This window comes from Salmo trutta, chromosome 27 (assembly GCF_901001165.1).
Source record: "Salmo trutta chromosome 27, fSalTru1.1, whole genome shotgun sequence".
Taxonomy (NCBI): Eukaryota; Metazoa; Chordata; class Actinopteri; order Salmoniformes; family Salmonidae; genus Salmo; species Salmo trutta.
The window spans coordinates 14,438,470-14,458,888 of record NC_042983.1 but is presented as its reverse complement, the minus strand read 5'-3'; the positions used below and the strand labels follow the sequence as shown (position 1 = coordinate 14,458,888).

The following is a 20,419-nucleotide window of genomic DNA, read 5'->3' as shown; positions in this document are numbered from 1 at the left end:
ACTGTTCTTCAAGTAAATGTGTTTTTGTAAAATGCTCAGTGAAAATTGTTAAATGTAGGCCTTGTGAAGAGTTGTACGTTTTTGTTTTACTTTGCAATCATTCGTTTTTGTTTGGTATACATTTTAAAGGGACAAATCTGAGTCTCAGCATTTCTCTGTTACTGTGGAATTGCCTTGTCTTGAGGCTGATAGACTTCCTGACGTGATATCTACTTGGGAGGGAGAAAGCCCAGCTGTATGCCACAGGGGACATCATAGTTGTACATATTACATTTTGGTTCCTCACTTGTGTGTAGACGCACAAGAACAACACACACACAGAGAATGCTAATTGGACGAAGGCTCATCAGAGTGAGCCCTGATTGGACACATGCCTGATAAAGTAATATGTTTGGACACAGAGCTGATAAGGAGGAGTGCTTATAGGTTGCAGGGGGACACACAGGCAAAGCTTATGTAAGTAATAATGGCGGGTGGACTGACTGGGCTGCGCTCTGAGTAGCAGGTACATTGATATGCTGGAGGTGAGGCCACTGCAGGTTTAGCTGGAGGTTAACAGACAGAAATAGACACAGAAAGAAAACAATACCTCGCTGTGTAAATGTCCCCACCATCTCTCTCTTTCTCTCTCTTTCTCTTTCTCTTTCTCTTTCTCTCTCTTTCTCTCTTTCTCTCTCTCTTGCACTCTAGCTCTCTCTTTATTAAACAACTGCACTTAGACTCATTTCACACTCAGACATTCTAGTTAGACACACACAAGCTGATGGTGTGGCTGAATGGTGAATAGCTTGGTTGTGTGTGTGTGTGTGTGTGTGTGTGTGTGTGTGTGTGTGTGTGTGTGTGTGTGTGAGCGAGCCTTGGCTGAGGCTCCATTAGTCCTCATACAGTAGTACACTCTGAGGGTCTGCAGTCTCTCTGCTTGACGTGGAGTCATTTATCCAGCGCAGTTACTGCAGCACACATGGCTGCTCACACACCCATCCACCTCCCCTCTTCCCCCCACAGCAGAGCTCCTCACAGGGAGTTTTTGTATGGCTGCGTGTGGAGGGTGAATTTTGGAGTGACTGACAGCAGGAACACCATTGCAAACTCACTAATGAATGCACAAAAATACCCAATTGTCTTGCCTTCTCAGAGAATAGATAATTTGCTGCGGGATGGTTAATCACTTCGGGTTTTGAAATAGATGAAATTGCCTTTGATAACTGTCGTAAATTAACAAAAAATATGAAATTAATATTTTGAGGGGCCACCCACTAAAATTGCTCCAATAATGAAAACACTTTAGCGTATCTGCTGGAATTTCCCAGTTAATGAAAAAATATTTGCCTGCAGACATTTTTCCAAGTTTCTATTCTGACATCAGAGGTACGGCCTAACATTGAAGCAGAGGGCATTCTCCTACTGTTCTCACTCTAATCATATAATGTAATGGAGTCTTTTCTCTGTGTCCTCTCTTCTCTACCAGAGGCTGTCTGGAGATTGAAACCTCCCCATGACTGCCTGATGACCAAGAGATGTGGTCGTGATCTCTGTTCCACTGGCAGAGCTTTTCACTAAGCAAGGTGACTGATTACACCTTCACTTTTCACTTAGCAAGGTGACTGATTACACCTTCACTTAGCAAGGTGACTGATTACACCTTCACTTTTCACTTAGCAGGGCGACTGATCACACCTTCACTTTTCACTTAGCAGGGCGACTGATTACACCTTCACTTTTCACTTAGCAGGGCGACTGATTACACCTTCACTTTTCACTTAGCAGGGCGACTGATTACACCTTCACTTTTCACTTAGCAGGGCGACTGATTACACCTTCACTTTTCACTTAGCAAGGTGACTGATTACACCTTCACTTTTCACTTAGCAAGGCGACTGATTACACCTTCACTTTTCACTTAGCAAGGCGCCTGATTACACCTTCACTTTTCACTTAGCAAGGCGACTGATTACACCATCACTTTTCACTCCTGTCTACAGGGTCTTATTGATAAGCATCACTGCCAAATACTGTAGATATACTGTGTTAGTTTACATCGTCACATTAAGACCTATAGGAGCAATTCAGCATGACTGAATGTCTAGCGTATGTTGACAATGTGGGTGTGTGTCTGTGTCAGATAATGCAGTGAAAAATGCGTAGCTCACCAATCTGCACAGATCTATTAGTCAAACTCAAGCTGTAGGCCTATGTGGTCGTGTACTCTAGCCTGAGAAAGACGGAAGTGGAAAAACCTCCCTCTTTGTGAGCTTTGTGTTGACATTATCAAATAACCCAAAATGAATCTAGTCAGTCAATGTGAATTGACTTTATTCCTGTACCACTGACCTAAAGTAGCACCTGAAGATAGTTTGTTTGTTTCTAAACTTTGACCAGTGAGTTCCTTATTCTTCTGCTCTGTCCTCTCGTCAGATGTCAACGACCACAGAAAATGGAGTGGGAGGGTCTCGAAACACGAGCGAAGAGAAAACATACAAGAAGGTAAAGTTTCATCCCTCCATGTACTACTCTCTCTGGCTGGATTCTACTGGCCTTTTATCACAACCATGAAGGGAGGTTTCTCAGTGCTTGTTGAAATGAATGACCATTTATCACTACGAAGCCTGTTGATGTGACCCAAGAAGCCTTTTAAAGTGACCCTTTGTCATATGAGCTCCTATAAATGCCCTGCTTCTACACAGTTAGTACATGATGGGAAGCTATCCTCACAGTCCATTCTCTGCTATACTACATTTTCATTTGGATTAGATGTCACCGGTGGTGATGGGATTTTTGTGCCACACACAATATAACGGGGCCTAATGCAGTCGATTTGAAACGTCTAAGTAATGAATTTGACATCTTCAGAACTATTGAAGCCATCGAAGACGGTGTCATAGGCATCAGCTGGCTTTCAATTTCACGACGTTAACGTGCTTGTTTCAGACAATCTGACATTGTTTTCTGACTGCACTGTATGTTCCTGAACGCGCACCTTACACTGACCTTTACAAGACATTTTACACTGACCTTTACAAGACATTTTACACTGACCTTTACAAGACATGCCTTTCTTCTGGGAATTTGCTACCTTGCTCTTTGGAGTTTACGCCTAGTTCACCTACCTTTTTTTAAAGGTATCTGTGACCACAGATGCATATCTGTATTCACAGTCGTGTGAAATCCATTGATTAGGGCCTAATAAATTGATTTCAATTCACTGATTCCCTAATATGAACTGTAATACAGTACAATCCTTGAAATTGTTGCATGTTGCGGTTTTATATTTTTGTTTGATGCATTTGTTGCTTGATTGAGTTGTTGATTCGTTAATGCATGTGTTGATTGGTGTGTTTGGTTGTCCCTGACCCTCAGACCACATCGTCAGCCCTGAAGGGGGCCATCCAGTTGGGCATCGGCTACACAGTGGGCAACCTGACCTCCAAACCTGACAGAGATGTTCTCATGCAGGACTTCTATGTGGTGGAGAGCGTCTTCCTGCCAAGGTGAGGAGCAGGGACATTACTGATGATAATACTGATGCTATAGTATATCAACTCAGCAAATATAGAAACGTTCTCTCACTGTCAACTGCGTTTATTTTCAGCAAACTTAACGTGTAAATATTTATATGAACATAACAAGATTCAACAACTGAGACATAAACTGAACAAGTTCCACAGACATGTGACTAACAACAATTGAATAATGTGTACCTGAACAAAGGGAGGGTCAAAATCAAAAGTAACAGTCAGTATTTGGTGTGGCCACCAGCTGCATTAAGTACTGCAGTGCATCTCCTCCTCATGGACGGCACCAGATTTGCCAATTCTTGCTGTGAGATGTTACCCCGCTCTTCCACCAAGGCACCTGCATGTTCCTGGACATTTCTGGGGGGAATGGCCCTAGCCCTCACCCTCCAATCTAACAGGTCCCAGACATGCTCAATGGGATTGAGATCCGGGCTCTTCGCTGGCCATGGCAGAACACTGACATTCCTGTCTTGCAGGAAATCATGCACAGAACGAGCAGTTTGGCTGGTGGCATTGTCATGCTGGAGGGTCATGTCAGAATGAGCCTGCAGGAAGGGTACCACATGAGGGAGGAGGATGTCGTCCCTGTAACACACAGTGTTGAGATTTCCTGCAATGACAACAAGCTCAGTCCGATGATGCTGACACACCGGCCCAGACCATGATGGACCCTCCACCTCCAAATCGATCCCGCTCCAGAGTACAGGCCTCGGTGTAACGCTCATTCCTTCGACGATAAACGCGAATCCAACCATCACCCCTGGTAAGACAAAACCACGACTCGTCAGTGAAGAGCACTTTTTGCCAGTCCTGTATTTTCCAGCGACGGTGGTGTTACCGGTGATGTCTGGTGAGGACCTGCCTTACAACAGGCCTACAAGCCCTCAGTCCAGCCTCTCTCAGCCTATTGCGGACAGTCTGAGCACTGATGGAGGGATTGTGCGTTCCTGGTGTAACTCAGGCAGTTGATGTTGCCATCCTGTATCTGTCCCGCAGGTGTGATGTTCAGATGTACCAATCCTGTGCAGGTGTTGTTACACGTGGTCTGCCACTGCGAGGATGATCAGCTATCCGTCCTGTCTGCCTGTAGCGCTGTCTTAGGAGTCTCACAGTACGGACATTGCAATTTATTGCCCTGGCCACATCTGCAGTCCTCATGCCTCCTTGCAGCATGCCTAAGGCATGTTCACGCAGATGAGCAGGGACCCTGGGCATCTTTCGTTTGGTGTTTTTCAGAATCAGTAGAAAGGTCTCTTTAGTGTCCGAGGTTTTCATAACTGTGACCTTAATTGCCTACTGTCTGTAAGCTGATTGTGTCTTAACGACCGATCCACAGGTGCATGTTCGTTAATTGTTTATGGTTCATTGAACAAGCATGGGAAACAGTGTTTAAACCGTTTACATTGAAGATCTGTGAAGTTATTTGGATTTTTACGAATTATCTTGAAAAAGGGACATTTCTTTTTTTGCTGAGTTTAGTACAGTTCAGTATAAAATATTATACAACGGGTAGGTCTAATCCTGAATGCTGATTGGTTAAAACTGCATTCCAGCCGGTGTCTATTCAACAAGTTACCACCGGCTGGCTATATCTAAGACGTTAAAATGTTGCATCTGAATGCGCAATCCACGGTCTCATCAGCCCAGCCAGGCAATTTATTAACTTGATCTCCACTATAAAAAGCATCTGGATATTATCTCACATTTCTTTTAGACTAACATTTAGTTTTCAACAGCAGAGATTTGTATAAACCTTGCTGTCTGTCTCTCTGACATTTGCAACATTGTTTCAATATTCATATTCGATCTCCAGCTGTCTCGTAATAATGAACGTGTCGGGATGAGACAGACAGGCAGCTTTTCTCAGCCAGTTGAAATCATGAATCAGCATAATTTTTATGGATATATATATACACAAATAAATATGAATAGGAAACAGCTCAAATTTAACGAAGTGCAGCTAAGAAAAGCCATGCTCGAAACATGAAACGCAAACGTTAAATTACATCTGTAAACGTACGACTATGAATGAAGATTTACACATTAAATTACTTAACTTGGTTACAGATCTTACACGTACCATATATATATTTATTTATTTATTTATTTATTTATTTATTTATTTAATGTTTTTCTCCCCAATTTTGTGATTTACGATCTTGTCTCATCGCTGCAGCTTCAGGAGAGGCAAAGGTTGAGTAGTCATACGTCCTCCGAAACATAACCAGCCAAGCCATGCTTCTTAACACCCACCCACTTAATCCGGAAACCAGCTGCACCAATGTAACTCGTTTCAGGAAACTAGGCGTATGTCGCGTGTCACTACTTCACAGGAAAGCCATTTCAACGTACAATTTCATTTTTTTTTATCAAAATACGTTTTTTGGAGGGGCAGAAATGCCATTTGGAGCATTCTGAACTTTCATGTGCCTTAATAACAAACTTGTATGCCATCTGTAAATACAAATAAAATTGCTAAATTACGAGCCTAGTTGGTTTAGCCACAGAAAAAGCCAGCAACCTTCCCGCTAGCCATGATTGGCTGAGATAATGAGTGGGCTGGACATGCCGAGAGTTGAGTTCATATTGGTTTGCTATGTAGCACGCTTCTGTCTATTTGAGCTGGTCAGTATGTGTAGGTAATCCTGACTAAGGCGGCTTTTTAAAATATATTGCATAGTAGAACTGCATAAGTATTGCTCTCCACTTTCTGGAGCACCGAGTTTTGAAATCCGTGGAATTGGAGTATGATAGCTAAAGAGATGGAGAAAACACCTGTCTCCGGATTACATCTTCAAACTAAGGGCAACCATGGCATCCGTGACAGAGGGAGAAGCGTCCATCCATGTATACGGCTAAGATAGTCTTGCTAGCTACATTTTCAGATATTACACATTTCTAATTTTGTCAAAGTTGTTTTCATTTCAAGTTAAAGTTTACTGTTAGATAGCTAGCTAGCTAATATTAGCCATTTTCTCCAAAGTGAGGTTACAAGTTTTCAACTTTCAAAGCAGAATAACTTTCCCATTGTTCCTCAACTGTAGTGTATGATATACCATTTTCTAGCTCTGAGTCTCTGCTTTTATCTAATGTAAAAAACACCATTTCAAATTTTGTTACATAAGACCGAATCGAGCCGGTCGGTCACTGTGTCGGAGGAAACACTGTTCAACTGACGACCGAAGTCAGCCTGCAGGCACCCAGCCCGCCACAAGGAGTCGCTAGAGTGCGATGAGCCTAGTAAAGCCGCCCTGGCCAAACCCTCCCCTAACCCGGACGATGCTGGGCCAATTGTGCACCACCCTATGGGACTCCCGGTTACAGACAGTTGTAGCGACGCCACAACACTACGATGCAGTGCCTTAGACCTCTGTGCCACTAGGGAAGCACATACAAACCTTTTGTGGCATCTGCAAAGGACATGAACCGAACGTAGCTAGTTGAAGTTAGCTAGTCAATCAAGCTGAGACGTCAGTGTTGTTTTGCAGCTTGTAGTTTAATTACCAAAATAAAAGTCCAGAGCTTGTTTTAGAACTGCATTCCATAACGACGTTACACCAGTAGATGGCGTAGTATAGGCTTGGGCCTTCAGCAAATGACTTGTGTGAGAATAATAAAGATACGGAAGAGCCTTGTCTAGAATAACTGCCTGAGCTGCAAAACAGAAAGTAAATATGATTTAGGATAGGCCTATTCCGCCATCTAAGTATGCCATGGTGTTGTTATTTATTGGCCTTATAATTGCATAATTAAATTTTATAGCTGCATAGGGCTTCTGTGGTGATCATGTAACCTAATGAATCATGCTTTTTCCAGTATTTGGGAGCACGGACTGTAGGCCTTATATTAGGCATTTTGACTGTTGTATTAGTGAATTTCACTCTGTATGTAGGCTTGTTCTAGCCATTTGCGTTGCACAACCCCATCACACAGAGGCTATATTCATATCAATAAACGAGACAAAACTAAATATTGATTAAGTCTTGGCTATAATTTGTCCTGAGCGAAATAGCCAACGGGTCCCAAATGGTCAGGACTTTTCCCTATCAGCCACTGCACATGCTTCTTCAACAATTGTGTTTAAAATGTATTTTCAGTCTGTTTTTAGAGGCCTGTGAGCTAGGGTCTCTTTTTAAGGGAAGCCCTTTAATAAAAAGTTATTAAACACAAATAGAGTTCTACAATTATTACGCAAAGCACCAGTACCCAAAATGATAGCCTGATTTGCATTGCCTATAAGTTGAATGCCTATTTGTGTTTATTTGGATAGGCCTAAATTAAACATGAAATTATTAAAGTGATAGGCTAAAGAACTTGTGAGAATTTAGAAAATGTTGAATACACACATGGATTTCAATAAAATAATGGATAAGACTGTTCTATTCTCTTTGATTTAGTTGCTATTGTAACTGAGACGAATGGCTGACATACTACTGGTTATGCTTCATTATTCCTGGTTGATACTACTGGTTATGCTTCATTATTCCTGGTTGATACTACTGGTTATGTTTCATTATTCCTGGTTGATACTACTGGTTATGCTTCATTATTCCTGGTTGATACTACTGGTTATGCTTCATTATTCCTGGTTGATACTACTGGTTATGTTTCATTATTCCTGGTTGATACTACTGGTTATGTTTCATTATTCCTGGTTGATACTACTGGTTATGCTTCATTATTCCTGGTTGATACTACTGGTTATGCTTCATTATTCCTGGTTGATACTACTGGTTATGTTTCATTATTCCTGGTTGATACTACTGGTTATGTTTCATTATTCCTGGTTGATACTACTGGTTATGTTTCATTATTCCTGGTTGATACTACTGGTTATGTTTCATTATTCCTGGTTGATACTACTGGTTATGCTTCATTATTCCTGGTTGATACTACTGGTTATGCTTCATTATTCCTGGTTGATACTACTGGTTATGCTTCATTATTCCTGGTTGATACTACTGGTTATGTTTCATTATTCCTGGTTGATACTACTGGTTATGTTTCATTATTCCTGGTTGATACTACTGGTTATGCTTCATTATTCCTGGTTGATACTACTGGTTATGCTTCATTATTCCTGGTTGATACTACTGGTTATGCTTCATTATTCCTGGTTGATACTACTGGTTATGTTTCATTATTCCTGGTTGATACTACTGGTTATGCTTCATTATTCCTGGTTGATACTACTGGTTATGCTTCATTATTCCTGGTTGATACTACTGGTTATGCTTCATTATTCCTGGTTGATACTACTGGTTATGCTTCATTATTCCTGGTTGATACTACTGGTTATGTTTTATTATTCCTGGTTGATACTACTGGTTATGTTTTATTATTCCTGGTTGATACTACTGGTTATGCTTCATTATTCCTGGTTGATACTACTGGTTATATTTCATTATTCCTGGTTGATACTACTGGTTATGCTTCATTATTCCTGGTTGATACTACTGGTTATGCTTCATTATTCCTGGTAGATACTACTGGTTATGTTTTATTATTCCTGGTTGATACTACTGGTTATGCTTCATTATTCCTGGTTGATACTACTGGTTATGCTTCATTATTCCTGGTTGATACTACTGGTTATGCTTCATTATTCCTGGTTGATACTACTGGTTATGTTTCATTATTCCTGGTTGATACTACTGGTTATGTTTCATTATTCCTGGTTGATACTACTGGTTATGATTGCAGACAGAGCCCATAGAATGGGATGGTGCAATATTGAATTAGTCATATTTTGATAAGGTACATGCATGGGGATGTCCACGTCACCCAGAGATATGTCCATGCTGTAGAGATACACCTAGCGGACTGAAACTTCAATGTTGTAGGCATAATACAGCTAGTGCTATCTAGACTCACGCTGGCAAACATTCATTACATTAGCTACCTAAATGTGAAGTAAACTCAACTGAGGAGTAATTGAGAATGGAGACTTTTAACTTGAACATGTGCAGGATACCTCTTTCCGGTTTCCATGACTTGTTTTTTTTTTATACTGTGTAATGTTTGAGCACTCCTCACAGGCTGTTTGGTGAACATTGTTTTTGTTGGTGAGATGAAACTGCCGAAGCTCTGAAAGGTATTATTGTACGTCAAAATTGCAACACAAGATTTGTTCAAGCCTAAACTGTTAGTCCGTAATCGTAACATGGTGTTTGAATGTTCACTGGTGAAATTTCACGTTTACTTTTCATGTTTCACACATGGCTTTTCTTACGATCCTAACAATTTACATATGGCTTTTCTTACGATCCTAACGATACGTACGTTGAACCTTTTTGACAGCTATCTCGCTCCATAGTTTAGCCCCTCGTGGATTATCCCTTACGTATTTGTAATACTGAGTAGCAATTTACAATATGTTGTATCTACCTACGTATGCTTTCACACAAATACATGCTTTACAGCCTGAGTAGATGAATCCTAATGATAAGTCCTTTAGAAACACTACAGCCTATGTTGGCGCTGCTGTGAAGTGACTCATTGACTTTCAGCAGTGAACCTACAGTATGACTGAAGAGGGAACTGAGGTTGAGCTAGATCTGTCTGCTAGCTGAAATAGGAAAGCGTCATGTCTGGATCGCTCCATGAAACAAGGGAGGAGGCGTTCTCCTTAAACAGTAATGACTCACATAGAGGATTCATATCCCAAAGAATAAAAAAAGAGGCTTCTATCATTTAACATGAGTGTGAATCAGCTAGTTAAAGTCATGGCGTATGGACTCTGTCAATCCAGTGGTTTATATACCCCAAATCCCTGGAAATCAGCTTACTGTGTCTTTTAACGCCAGTGTGCAAAACATACAGCATGCCGTGTCATGCCTGGCCCATCAAATTGTCTGTCTTTAATAATTACTTCAGCAGCTTAAAGAAACACTTTACATAACCCTGAACACACACAGGAATGCACGCACACATGCACACACACATGCACACACACACACACACACACACACACACACACGAGTGTAAGAGATGACGTCATTAGTGCCGTCAGATCACATCTCTTGGTATTAACAGATGAGCGAACGTCATCCACTGTTTCAGTAATCTTCTTGTCTATATTTCACATATTTGGCAAAAGATCTAGAGAATCTGTTACCGAACGACATTAAACAAACCGCTCCCCATATGAAAAACAGAAAATCACCAGAGAATGTCAACCTCTTGATTGGTTGAGTTTTGTAAGCAAGTTTTTTAAGAATTGGTATTTGCTAATGGTCATGCCAGCCTCTTTCCCTTCCAAGCTCTGCAGAGACTTGGACTAGGAAATACTTTCTGTATTTGCCCTTTTCAAATGGCACATCAGGACATGCAAAATCTGTCCTTCAATAGAAACTGAACATACTGGTGTATGCAAACATGCTGTCAGATTTAACTCGCACTCTTGAGTTTCTCATTTATTATGCTCATTTCAATATATACTGCAGGTTAAAGTGATTTTATGCAAATTATCCTACTTAACACGGGTGCAATAGCCATCCCAGAATGTTGAAATTAATTTGTTTAGCCAAACATACAGAGAGAGAACAATATGTTCTCATTGTCTCTTCATGGGCATCTTTTGACTGAGAGTGGGCTGGTGACAATGACAACACTGGAGAGACCAGGTGTTTTAACCTCCACTAGAAGAGACAAAAGACTCTCCATGGAGGAAAAACAACCAGAACAGAATGAGTGTAGGAGGAAGCTTAAGCCATGACGTGGCTACAGGCATACAGTAACACAGTGGTTCCCAAACTGTGGGGTGTGAGGAGTCGCCGGGGGGTATTTTTATTTTTTAAAGGAACTCAGTCCGGCTTTAAACTTACTCTTTAAAGTTGTAGCGTTCACAACAGCGCCAGCTCTCGGTAGCCGATGTGAGCAAGACCTTTAAACAGGTCAACATTCACAAAGCCGCGGGGCCAGATGGATTACCAGGACGTGTACTCAAAGCATGCGTGGACCCACTGGCAAGTGTCTTCACTGACATTTTCAGTTAAGTTCCTTGGTGTCCACATCACCAACGAACTATCATGGTCCAAACACAACAAGACAGTCGTGAAGAGGGCACGATAACACTTTTTCCCCCCTAGGAGACTGAAAAGATTTGGCATGGGTCCCCAGATCCTCAAAAAGTTCTACAGCTGCACCATCAAGAGCATCCTGACCGGTTGCATCACCGCCTTACAGAGGGTAGTGTGTACGGCTCAGTACATCACTGGGGCCAAGCTTCCTGCCATCCAGGACCTATATAATAGGCGGTGTCAGAGCAAAGCCCAAAAAATTGTCAGACGCCAGTCACCCAAGTCATAGACTGTTTTCTCTGCTACCGCACAGTAAGTGGTACCGGAGCGCCAAGTCTAGGACCAAAAGGCTCCTTAACAGCTTCTACCCCCAAGCCATAAGACTACTAAACAATTAATTAAATGGCCAACGGACTATTTACATTGACCTCCCCCACTGCGGGGGTTGCGGGATGTTCCCCAATGCTGGAAGGGGGAAAAGTTTGGGAACCCCTGCAGTAACAGAACAGCAGTAGTTTTTGACTCAATCTCTCTCTTCTCTGTCTCTCTCTTTCTCTCTCTTCCTCCCCCCTCTCTCTCTCTCCCCTGAGAGACACAGGGCAAGAGTGACTGACGCAGAGCTCTCAGAGAGGATCCTCCGGGATCCTCCTTCACTTCCCTCATCTCCATTGGTTCCCTTAACTCATACTGTCAGGCTGTCGCTGGCGCCTGTACATCTCACACAGATTTTCTGATTCCCACATTGTCTGCTGTAACTTGTCTAGTGTTCTTTTCTCTAACAGTACTCTAGTTCTGCTCTGCGTGAACACGTTCATTGCTGTGTGCGTTTGTGTGCTCTTCCGTCTAAATGGTTCTAATATGAGACTATACCGTTTCAGTCGCAGCAGGAAGCCGGCGCATAGCTATGTGTAGCTGAAGGTCATTCTCTTTGCTACACACACACACACACACACACACACACACACACACACACACACACACACAGCGTGATTTCATTCAGCAGCAGACTGATGATCACACCTATTTATGTTGAGGCTGTAGCCTGTCCTGTTACTGAGTGGAAGCACTGGGGCGCACAGCTCAACATCTTCGGCCAATTGAGAGTTCAACAACCTGGTTTCGATAGCAGCTCGCTGTGGAGGTGCCCCTGAAAACGAAGCCTTTTTAACGCCCTTTTAATGGATATAGATTTAGGGTGCAGTGCGTTGGCGTGTTGTTACGGGATCATCTGGAGCTAATCACCCAGTAAACCTCCTGTGTTCTGTTCCACCTGGCACGGCTACAGGTTTGTACCGCCAAGGAACTTGAAGCTCTCAACCCGCTCCACAAAAGCCCTGTCGATGTGGATGGGGCCGTGCTCTCCCCTCTTTCTCCTATAGTCCACGATCAGCTCCTTGGTCTTTCTGACGTTGAGGGAAAGGTTGTTGTCATGTCACCACACTGCTAAGTCTCTAACCTCCTCCCTATAGGCTGACTCATCGTTGTCGGTGATCAGACCTACCACCGTTGTGTCGTCAGCAACTTTATGTTGGAGTCGTGTTTGGCCACGCAGTCGTGGGTGAACAGGGAGTACAGGAGGGGGCTAAGCACACACCCCTGAGATGCCCTGTCTTGAGGATCAGCGTGGCGTAGGTGTTGTTGCCTACCCTCACCACCTGGGCGCGGCCGTCAGGAAGTCCAGGATCCAGTTGAAGAGGGAGGGGTTCAGTCCAAGGGTCCTTAGCTTGATGATGAGCTTGGAGGGGACTGTGTTGAATGCTGAGCTGCAGTCTATGAACAGCATTCTCACATAGTTATTTTCCCTCTTGTCCAGGTGGGAAGGGCAGTGTGAAGTGCAACTGAGATTGCGTCATCTGTGGATCTGTTGGGGCGTTCTGCAAAATTAGAGTGGATCTAGTGTGTCTGGGATGGTGGTGTTGATGTGCGTCATTGACCAGCCTTTCAAAGCAGATAAATGACGGATGTGTTCGTGCTGTGGGCTCAAGGTGACTGCAGACTGCCATCAGTCAGTGAGTCTGTGGAAAACCCCATGCCTTCTCTCTCTCTATGGACACAGATCTCATATCATCATAATGCTGGTCCCCTGTGTTACATGGTGTTGTATTATTGTGTTGTTTAGGGTAATCAGAGGCATGCTCTCTCGCCAGGCTCTGGACTCTAAACAGGGCTGTGTGCCACTGGTTCATCTGGCTTGCCATGGGTAGCTGTACTTAAAGGCATCCTCCAGCCATTTTTGAACTTTTACTGTTGAAAAGCGATAACCCGAGTATAAATACAGTATAGACACGGAGGTGTGTCGCGTTATTTCATGCCAGGATCCACTGAATGCTCTGACATGACGATCATCAGTTCTAGTTAAAGACAGTGCGTGATGTCTGTTTGCAGAATATCTGTGTACGTCAGTGATAGTTTTGGTACCGTACTAAACTGATGGACAGAAATGAGTCCAAACTCGCTTGTTTCTGTATGTGGGGATATTCTAACTAACTGTTTTGTGTCTTTGTGTCCGGTGGGCCGTTTCCATCAGCGAGGGGAGCAACCTGACACCGGCTCACCACTACCCAGACTTCCGGTTCAAAACCTACGCCCCGCTGGCCTTCCGCTACTTCCGGGAGCTCTTCGGGATCAAACCAGATGACTACCTGGTAGGTCTAAACACTGCACCTGGTCCACACCAGGTACACTCCTAGTCCACACCTGATTATGGATTGAGACACATCCCATAGGTTAGAGTTCATCCTACCGATCATGTAACTTTCACCAATCAACTCATTGGGATCAGTGGTGACTAAAGTGTATTGGGGTGTAACCAGAGTTTTTTCTAGAGCAGTGGTTTTACCCTGTTCTACCTATCCAGCTGTGGAGGTGGAGATGGGGGTTGGGGTTGGGTTTGGGGGGTGAGGTAATAGTCGTGCTAATTTCATTATGATGGGTTTAATTGCATCCCCTGCACATTTAAATGAAATCAGGCTGTAATTTCCCAGAGGGTCGAGGTGGGTGGATGTGTGGCGGTGTGTGTGTGTGTGTGTGTGTGTGCGAGCGAGAGTGTGCGTGTATCAGCAGTTAACCCGTTGCTGACCGATCCCACTCAGAAGGCATGCCAGAGAGATGGGCCCTTCAGGTCAAAGTCATTACCACCTCTCTATTATTACACAGTCATTATCACTGGGACAGGTAGATCAGAGGAGAATACACCGTGGAGTTTCAATATGCAGCACTACCATATAGAATATCTATCATACGGTATGAGCAGGACCAGCTATTATCTGCACGATCTATTATCTATATGTTATTCTACCCTCACATTACTTTTCATTTGAAATTATTTTTGTTCGGATTCACGCTCTTTACTCCAAGGCTGTTGCACCCTCCTCACCACAGCTCTTATGAATGCCCTGACACATTCTGCATTTGTGATCAGTCATCATTGCTATCAGACAAAAGGCTACAGGATAAGCAAAGAAAGAGTGAAAGCCAGAGAGAGAGCGATGGATGGAGGGAGAGCGATGGAGGGAGAGCGAGGGAAAGAGACTGAAGGGTGAAGCAAACACCGTCTTAATGTGTCCTTGTTGATTATGCATTTATTCAAACACAGAAGCAACAGCAGAGATTAATTAAGACAACACACACACACACACACACACACACACACACACACACACACACACACACACACACTCACACACACTCTACCACTCAGGGTCCTGAATGCAAATGCAGATAAATTGTGGATGTGTTCGGGCTGTGGACTCAACGTGACTGCAGACTGCCGTGAGTCTGTGGAGAACCCCATGCCTTTCTCTCTCTCGCTCTCTGTGTTTCTCTTGTTGTTTCTTTCTATTAGAACACACAGCTCTGCATTATCATTAAACATCCACACTACTCCACCTTCACCGACTTCCCCTGGTCCTTTGATTTCCACACAGAGGGGGTTCTGTGTTAGAGCAGAGCTTTTATGTTCATTTGGAGAAAAACACAACAGATGTTTTTGGAATTGTTGTTGTCTACATTGGCTCTGTTGCCAGAGGCCCATCTCATGTAAGCTAAACTGGAAATGTTCTTTTGTGCTTTGTTTGTGAAGGTTCAACTGATAAACACACATGAATGCTGGTGGAAACAGAATACATTCACCCTTGCCCTGAGGCATATTGTATGGTCTTAGATAACTTCTGTGGAAGTAATAAAGCTGAATGTGTGGTTTGTAAAAGCTGAGTGCACAGAATCACGGAAACGTACTATACTGATGCCACACCCTCAGTGACCTATTGACCACCGGTCTACAGCCAATCCCAGCAAAACAGACCTTTCACTCAGTTTGTGACGTGTGTGTGTGGAGGAGACTGTGTGTGTGTGTGTGTGTGTGTGTGTGTGTGTGTGTGTGTGTGTGTGTGTGGAGGAGACGGGGTGTGTGTGTGTGTGTGTGTGGAGGAGACGGTGTGTGTGTGGAGGAGACGGTGTGTGTGTGTGTGTGTGTGTGTGTGGAGGAGACGGTTTGTGTGTGGGTGTGTGTGGAGGAGACGGTTTGTGTGTGTGTGGAGGAGACGGTTTGTGTGTGTGTGGAGGAGACGGTTTGTGTGTGTGTGTGTGGAGGAGACTGTGTGTGTGTGGAGGAGACTGTGTGTGTGTGTGTGTGTGTGTGTGTGTGTGTGTGTGTGTGTGTGTGTACACGCGTGTCTGCATGCGTGCGTGATAATGATATACTGCACCATAAAAGCCACACACGCATCTGAATGAATGAAACCGTATGTTTGTTTTCCAGACCACCACAATTGGAATGCAACTTTAGTCCTTTTTAACCACAATAAACAACGGGTAAGGGGTTAGTTGTTTGTCAATGGTAGAGGTTGTGCTTTATAAATCAGAGGACATTATTTCCCTGAGGATTAGGCAGCGAGTTCAATGACCGTAGGAGTTGTCGAGCAGCACAAAAAGATCTGGGACCTGTGGTTGTACAGGCATACTAAACCAATTTTGTTGTTTTTACAGGCATATTAAACCAGTTTTGTTTTTCTCCTCAGTACTCCATCTGTAATGAGCCTCTGATCGAGCTGTCCAACCCCGGGGCCAGCGGCTCTCTGTTCTACCTGACCAGCGATGACGAGTTCATCATCAAAACCGTCCAGCACAAAGAGGCTGAGTTTCTCCAGAAACTTCTCCCAGGTTACTACATGGTGAGTAACTCACCCAACCTAGTCTGCTTTTCCTATATAGTGCACTACTTTTAACCAGGGCCCATAGGGTCTTGATCGAAAGCACTGCACTATGTAGGGAATAGGTTACCATTAAATGGACGCAGACCTGGTCCCAGGCCTATTAAACAGAACCTATTGATCAACTAATTGTATTCCACCTCTCTCTCCACACGTAGAACCTGAACCAGAACCCACGCACCCTGCTGCCTAAGTTCTACGGTCTGTACTGCATCCAGTCTGGAGGCGTCAACATCCGGCTGGTGGTGATGAACAACGTGCTGCCGCGCTCCGTCAAGATGCACTACAAGTACGACCTGAAGGGCTCCACCTACAAGAGACGTGCCTCCAGGAAGGAGAGGGAGAAGGCCTGTCCTGTCTACAAGGACCTGGACTTCCAGGACATGCATGAAGGGCTCTACTTCGACGCTGACACCTACAATGCCTTGATGAAGACCCTGCAGAGAGACTGCCGGGTAGGTGTGGACTGGAACAGCTGTCTGTCTGTCGATCTCCGTCTGTCTGTCTGTCTGGGTGCCTCAAGCGCCGACCTTGCTGTGGAACCTCGCTAAACTATGTTACGACACTGGCATGAGTACCATGAAAAGTAGATTACACCACTGGTTTGAGTGTAATGCTACAATTCAAACTTGCTAGATCATCCCAGTATTACAAAGCGTCTTAGCAAACACATGGCGGAAGCAGTTTTAACAACAACAGAAAAACAGGTAATGCATTTTCTTCACATTCTTTCAGTATTGTATGCAGATTATAGTGTCATTCTGGCTTTTCCCGTCATTCTGGATATGAGAAGTGCTATCAGATGAGAGGGCTATCACAGGAACCATATCTGTGCACTCATTTCTAAGGTCTGCTCTTTTCATTCCCACACACACTCTGGACTTAAATGCCAAACTTCTTGTTATGTCACCCTTTGGACATTGGGTCAGATGCCAGAACTAGAGAAGGGCACAGATTGTATTTGGCATGGGAGTCCAGTGAAGTACTGGGACTCATTCTGTCTATGGGAAATCAGCAACCTCTCCCCTTCACACGGGATACAGATGTGGGATCTTAATTTGATCACTCTTTTGTTGATGAGAATTTTCCTGGAAATGCAAACTTCTAGTGTATTCAGCAGGAACTTCAAACTTGTAGTGTATTAAAGTTTTAAAAAGGCTTCTAAAGTTTGTCATTTCCAATTTAACATTTCAGACCTGATTTGCCTTAACCTCAAATGCATCAACCGCTACATAAAATGTCCGTTAATTCTAATCCACATAATAATTCACATTTCCTGTTGCTGCAGAACTATTTTCCTGCTGTAGCAAACTCGCTCAAATTAAGATCCTACATCTGTGCTCTGCCACCTTAGTGCACACACTCAAATAGTATACACTACACGCACGGCACACATGTACACTAATGCAAGTATGCACGCACATGCACCACACACACACTTCCACTTCATACTCTGCCACATTGAATATAAGCCAAGAACAGTGTGCTTGTGATTGTAGGGTGGGACGGTGTGTTTTGAGAAAGGGGACTGTGTCTTTCTGCAGTATTTGGCACTGGGATTGTGTGTTTCCACTGTGGGTTCATTGGGAGCTCTGTGCTCTGTTTCAGTTCCATGACAGTTTTCCAAACATTGAGTGTGATTAAGAAATGTTCCCAGCAGTGTGAGAGAGAGAAAGTAAGAGAGAGCACCACTCTAAAGATAGGAGGCTGCATTCCTGTCTATTTCAGAGCAATAGCCAGATTGTCCTGTCTAATCTAGTGAAGTGGTGGGATCAGAGCTATTGTTTAACAGAACAATAGGAGCCAGGAGCTACTTTACCACTCCTAAAATGTACATAGAACAAACAAGACCATTACAAGTCAACTTAGAGAACCAAAGAGGTGCATATTGTAGTTTGTCCTTAGCGCTACACAGCTGACTCAAATGAGCAAGTCATCAAACTTTGATTTGAATCAGCTGTGTAGCGCTAAGGCAAAAAACTCAAATATACATCCCTTTGGGTCCCCAGGGCCAGAACCACTGGTCTATGGCACTACTGTATCTATCTCTGTTGTTATTGTGCTCTGTTCACACCTACACTACCTGTTGGTGAATTGAAAATGGATTTGGTGGAAACAGGAAAAAACACATAAAAAACATCTAATGTGGACTGCCTCAGGTGATGACCATATAGATGGTGTTTATAAAATGATTGACAATGGTGAATGGCCTTATCTATTATACAGTATCAAATCACCTCAACTACCTCGTACCCCAAGCACATTACATTGACTCGGTTTTGTTATTGCTATTTTATTGTGTTAGTATTTCCTTTTTTAATGGTGCTAATCTTCGTACCTTTTAACTCTGCATTGTTGGAAAAGGGCTCCTAAGTCAGCATTTCATGGTAAAGTCTACACCTGTTGTATTTGGCTCATGTGACAAATAACATGCGATTTTTATTTGGGCTAGCTCTGAGGGGATGACGGGACATACAGTTGGAAGTGGGAAGTTTACATACACCTTAGCCAAATGCATTTAAACTCAGTTTTTCACATTTAAACTCAGTTTTTTCATCCTAGTTAAAATGACCCTGTCTTAGGTCAGTTTGGATCACCACTTTATTTTAATAATGTGAAATGTCAGAATAATAGTAGAGAGAATGATTTATTTCAGCTTTTATTTCTTTCATCACATCCCAGTGGGTCAGAAGTTTACATACACTCAATTAGTATTTGGTAGCATTGCCTTTAAATTGTTTAACTTGGGTCAAATGTTTCGGGTAGCCTTCCACAAGCTACCCACAATAAGTTGGGTGAATTTTGGCCCATTCCTCCTGACAGAGCTGGTGTAACTGAGTTAGGTTTGTAGGCCTCCTTGCTCGCACACACTTTTTCAGTTCTGCCAACAAATTTTCTATAGGATTGAGGTCAGGGCTTTGTGATGGCCACTCCAATACCTTGACTTTGTTGTCATTAAGCCATTTTGCCACAACTTTGGAAGTATGCTTGGTGTCATTGTCCATTTGGAAGACCCATTTGCGAACAAGCTTTAACTTCCTGACTGATGTCTTGAGATGTTGCTTCAATATATCCACATAATTTTCCTCCCTCATGATGCCATCTATTTTGTGAAATGCACCAATCCCTCCTGCAGCAAAGCACCCCCACAACATGATGCTGCCACTCCTGTGCTTCACGGTTGGGATGGTGTTCTCCGGCTTGCAAGCCTCGCCCTTTTTCCTCCAAACATAACGATGGTCATTATGGCCAAACAGTTCTATTTTTGTTTCATCAGACCAGAGGACATATCTCCAAAAAGTACGATCTTTGTCCCCATGTGCAGATGCAAACCGTAGTCTGGCTTTTTTTATGGTGGTTTTAGAACAGTGGCTTCTTCCTTGCTGAGCGGCCTTTAAGGTTATGTCGATATAGGACTCGTTCAACTGTGGATCTAGATACTTTTGTACCTGTTTCCTCCAGCATCTTCACAAGGTTTTTTTCCTGTTGTTCTGGGATTGATTTGCACTTTTCGCACCAAAGTACGTTCATCTCTAGGAGACAGAACGCGTCTCCTTTCTGAGAGGTTTAGCGGCTGCGTGGTCCCATTGAGTTTATACTTGTGTACTATTGTTTGTACAGATGAACGTGGTACCTTCAGGCATTTGAAAATTACTCGCAAAAATGAAACAGA

At 43.3% G+C, this 20,419-nt stretch overlaps 1 protein-coding gene across 2 annotated transcripts in view; it reads left to right on the top strand.

Moving 5' to 3' along the window:
• The window catches only part of LOC115164381 (phosphatidylinositol 4-phosphate 5-kinase type-1 beta-like), a 71,620-nt gene that overhangs the window by 41,209 nt on the left and 9,992 nt on the right, over positions 1 to 20,419 (top strand). For both annotated transcript variants that reach the window (XM_029716804.1, XM_029716806.1), the window contains exons 2-7: positions 1,469 to 1,565; positions 2,416 to 2,484; positions 3,358 to 3,488; positions 14,064 to 14,181; positions 16,555 to 16,707; positions 16,905 to 17,201. In XM_029716804.1, the coding sequence (XP_029572664.1) occupies positions 2,416 to 2,484; positions 3,358 to 3,488; positions 14,064 to 14,181; positions 16,555 to 16,707; positions 16,905 to 17,201 (768 nt within the window). In that variant the 5' untranslated portion in view covers positions 1,469 to 1,565. The remainder of the gene's footprint in view (positions 1 to 1,468; positions 1,566 to 2,415; positions 2,485 to 3,357; positions 3,489 to 14,063; positions 14,182 to 16,554; positions 16,708 to 16,904; positions 17,202 to 20,419) is intronic.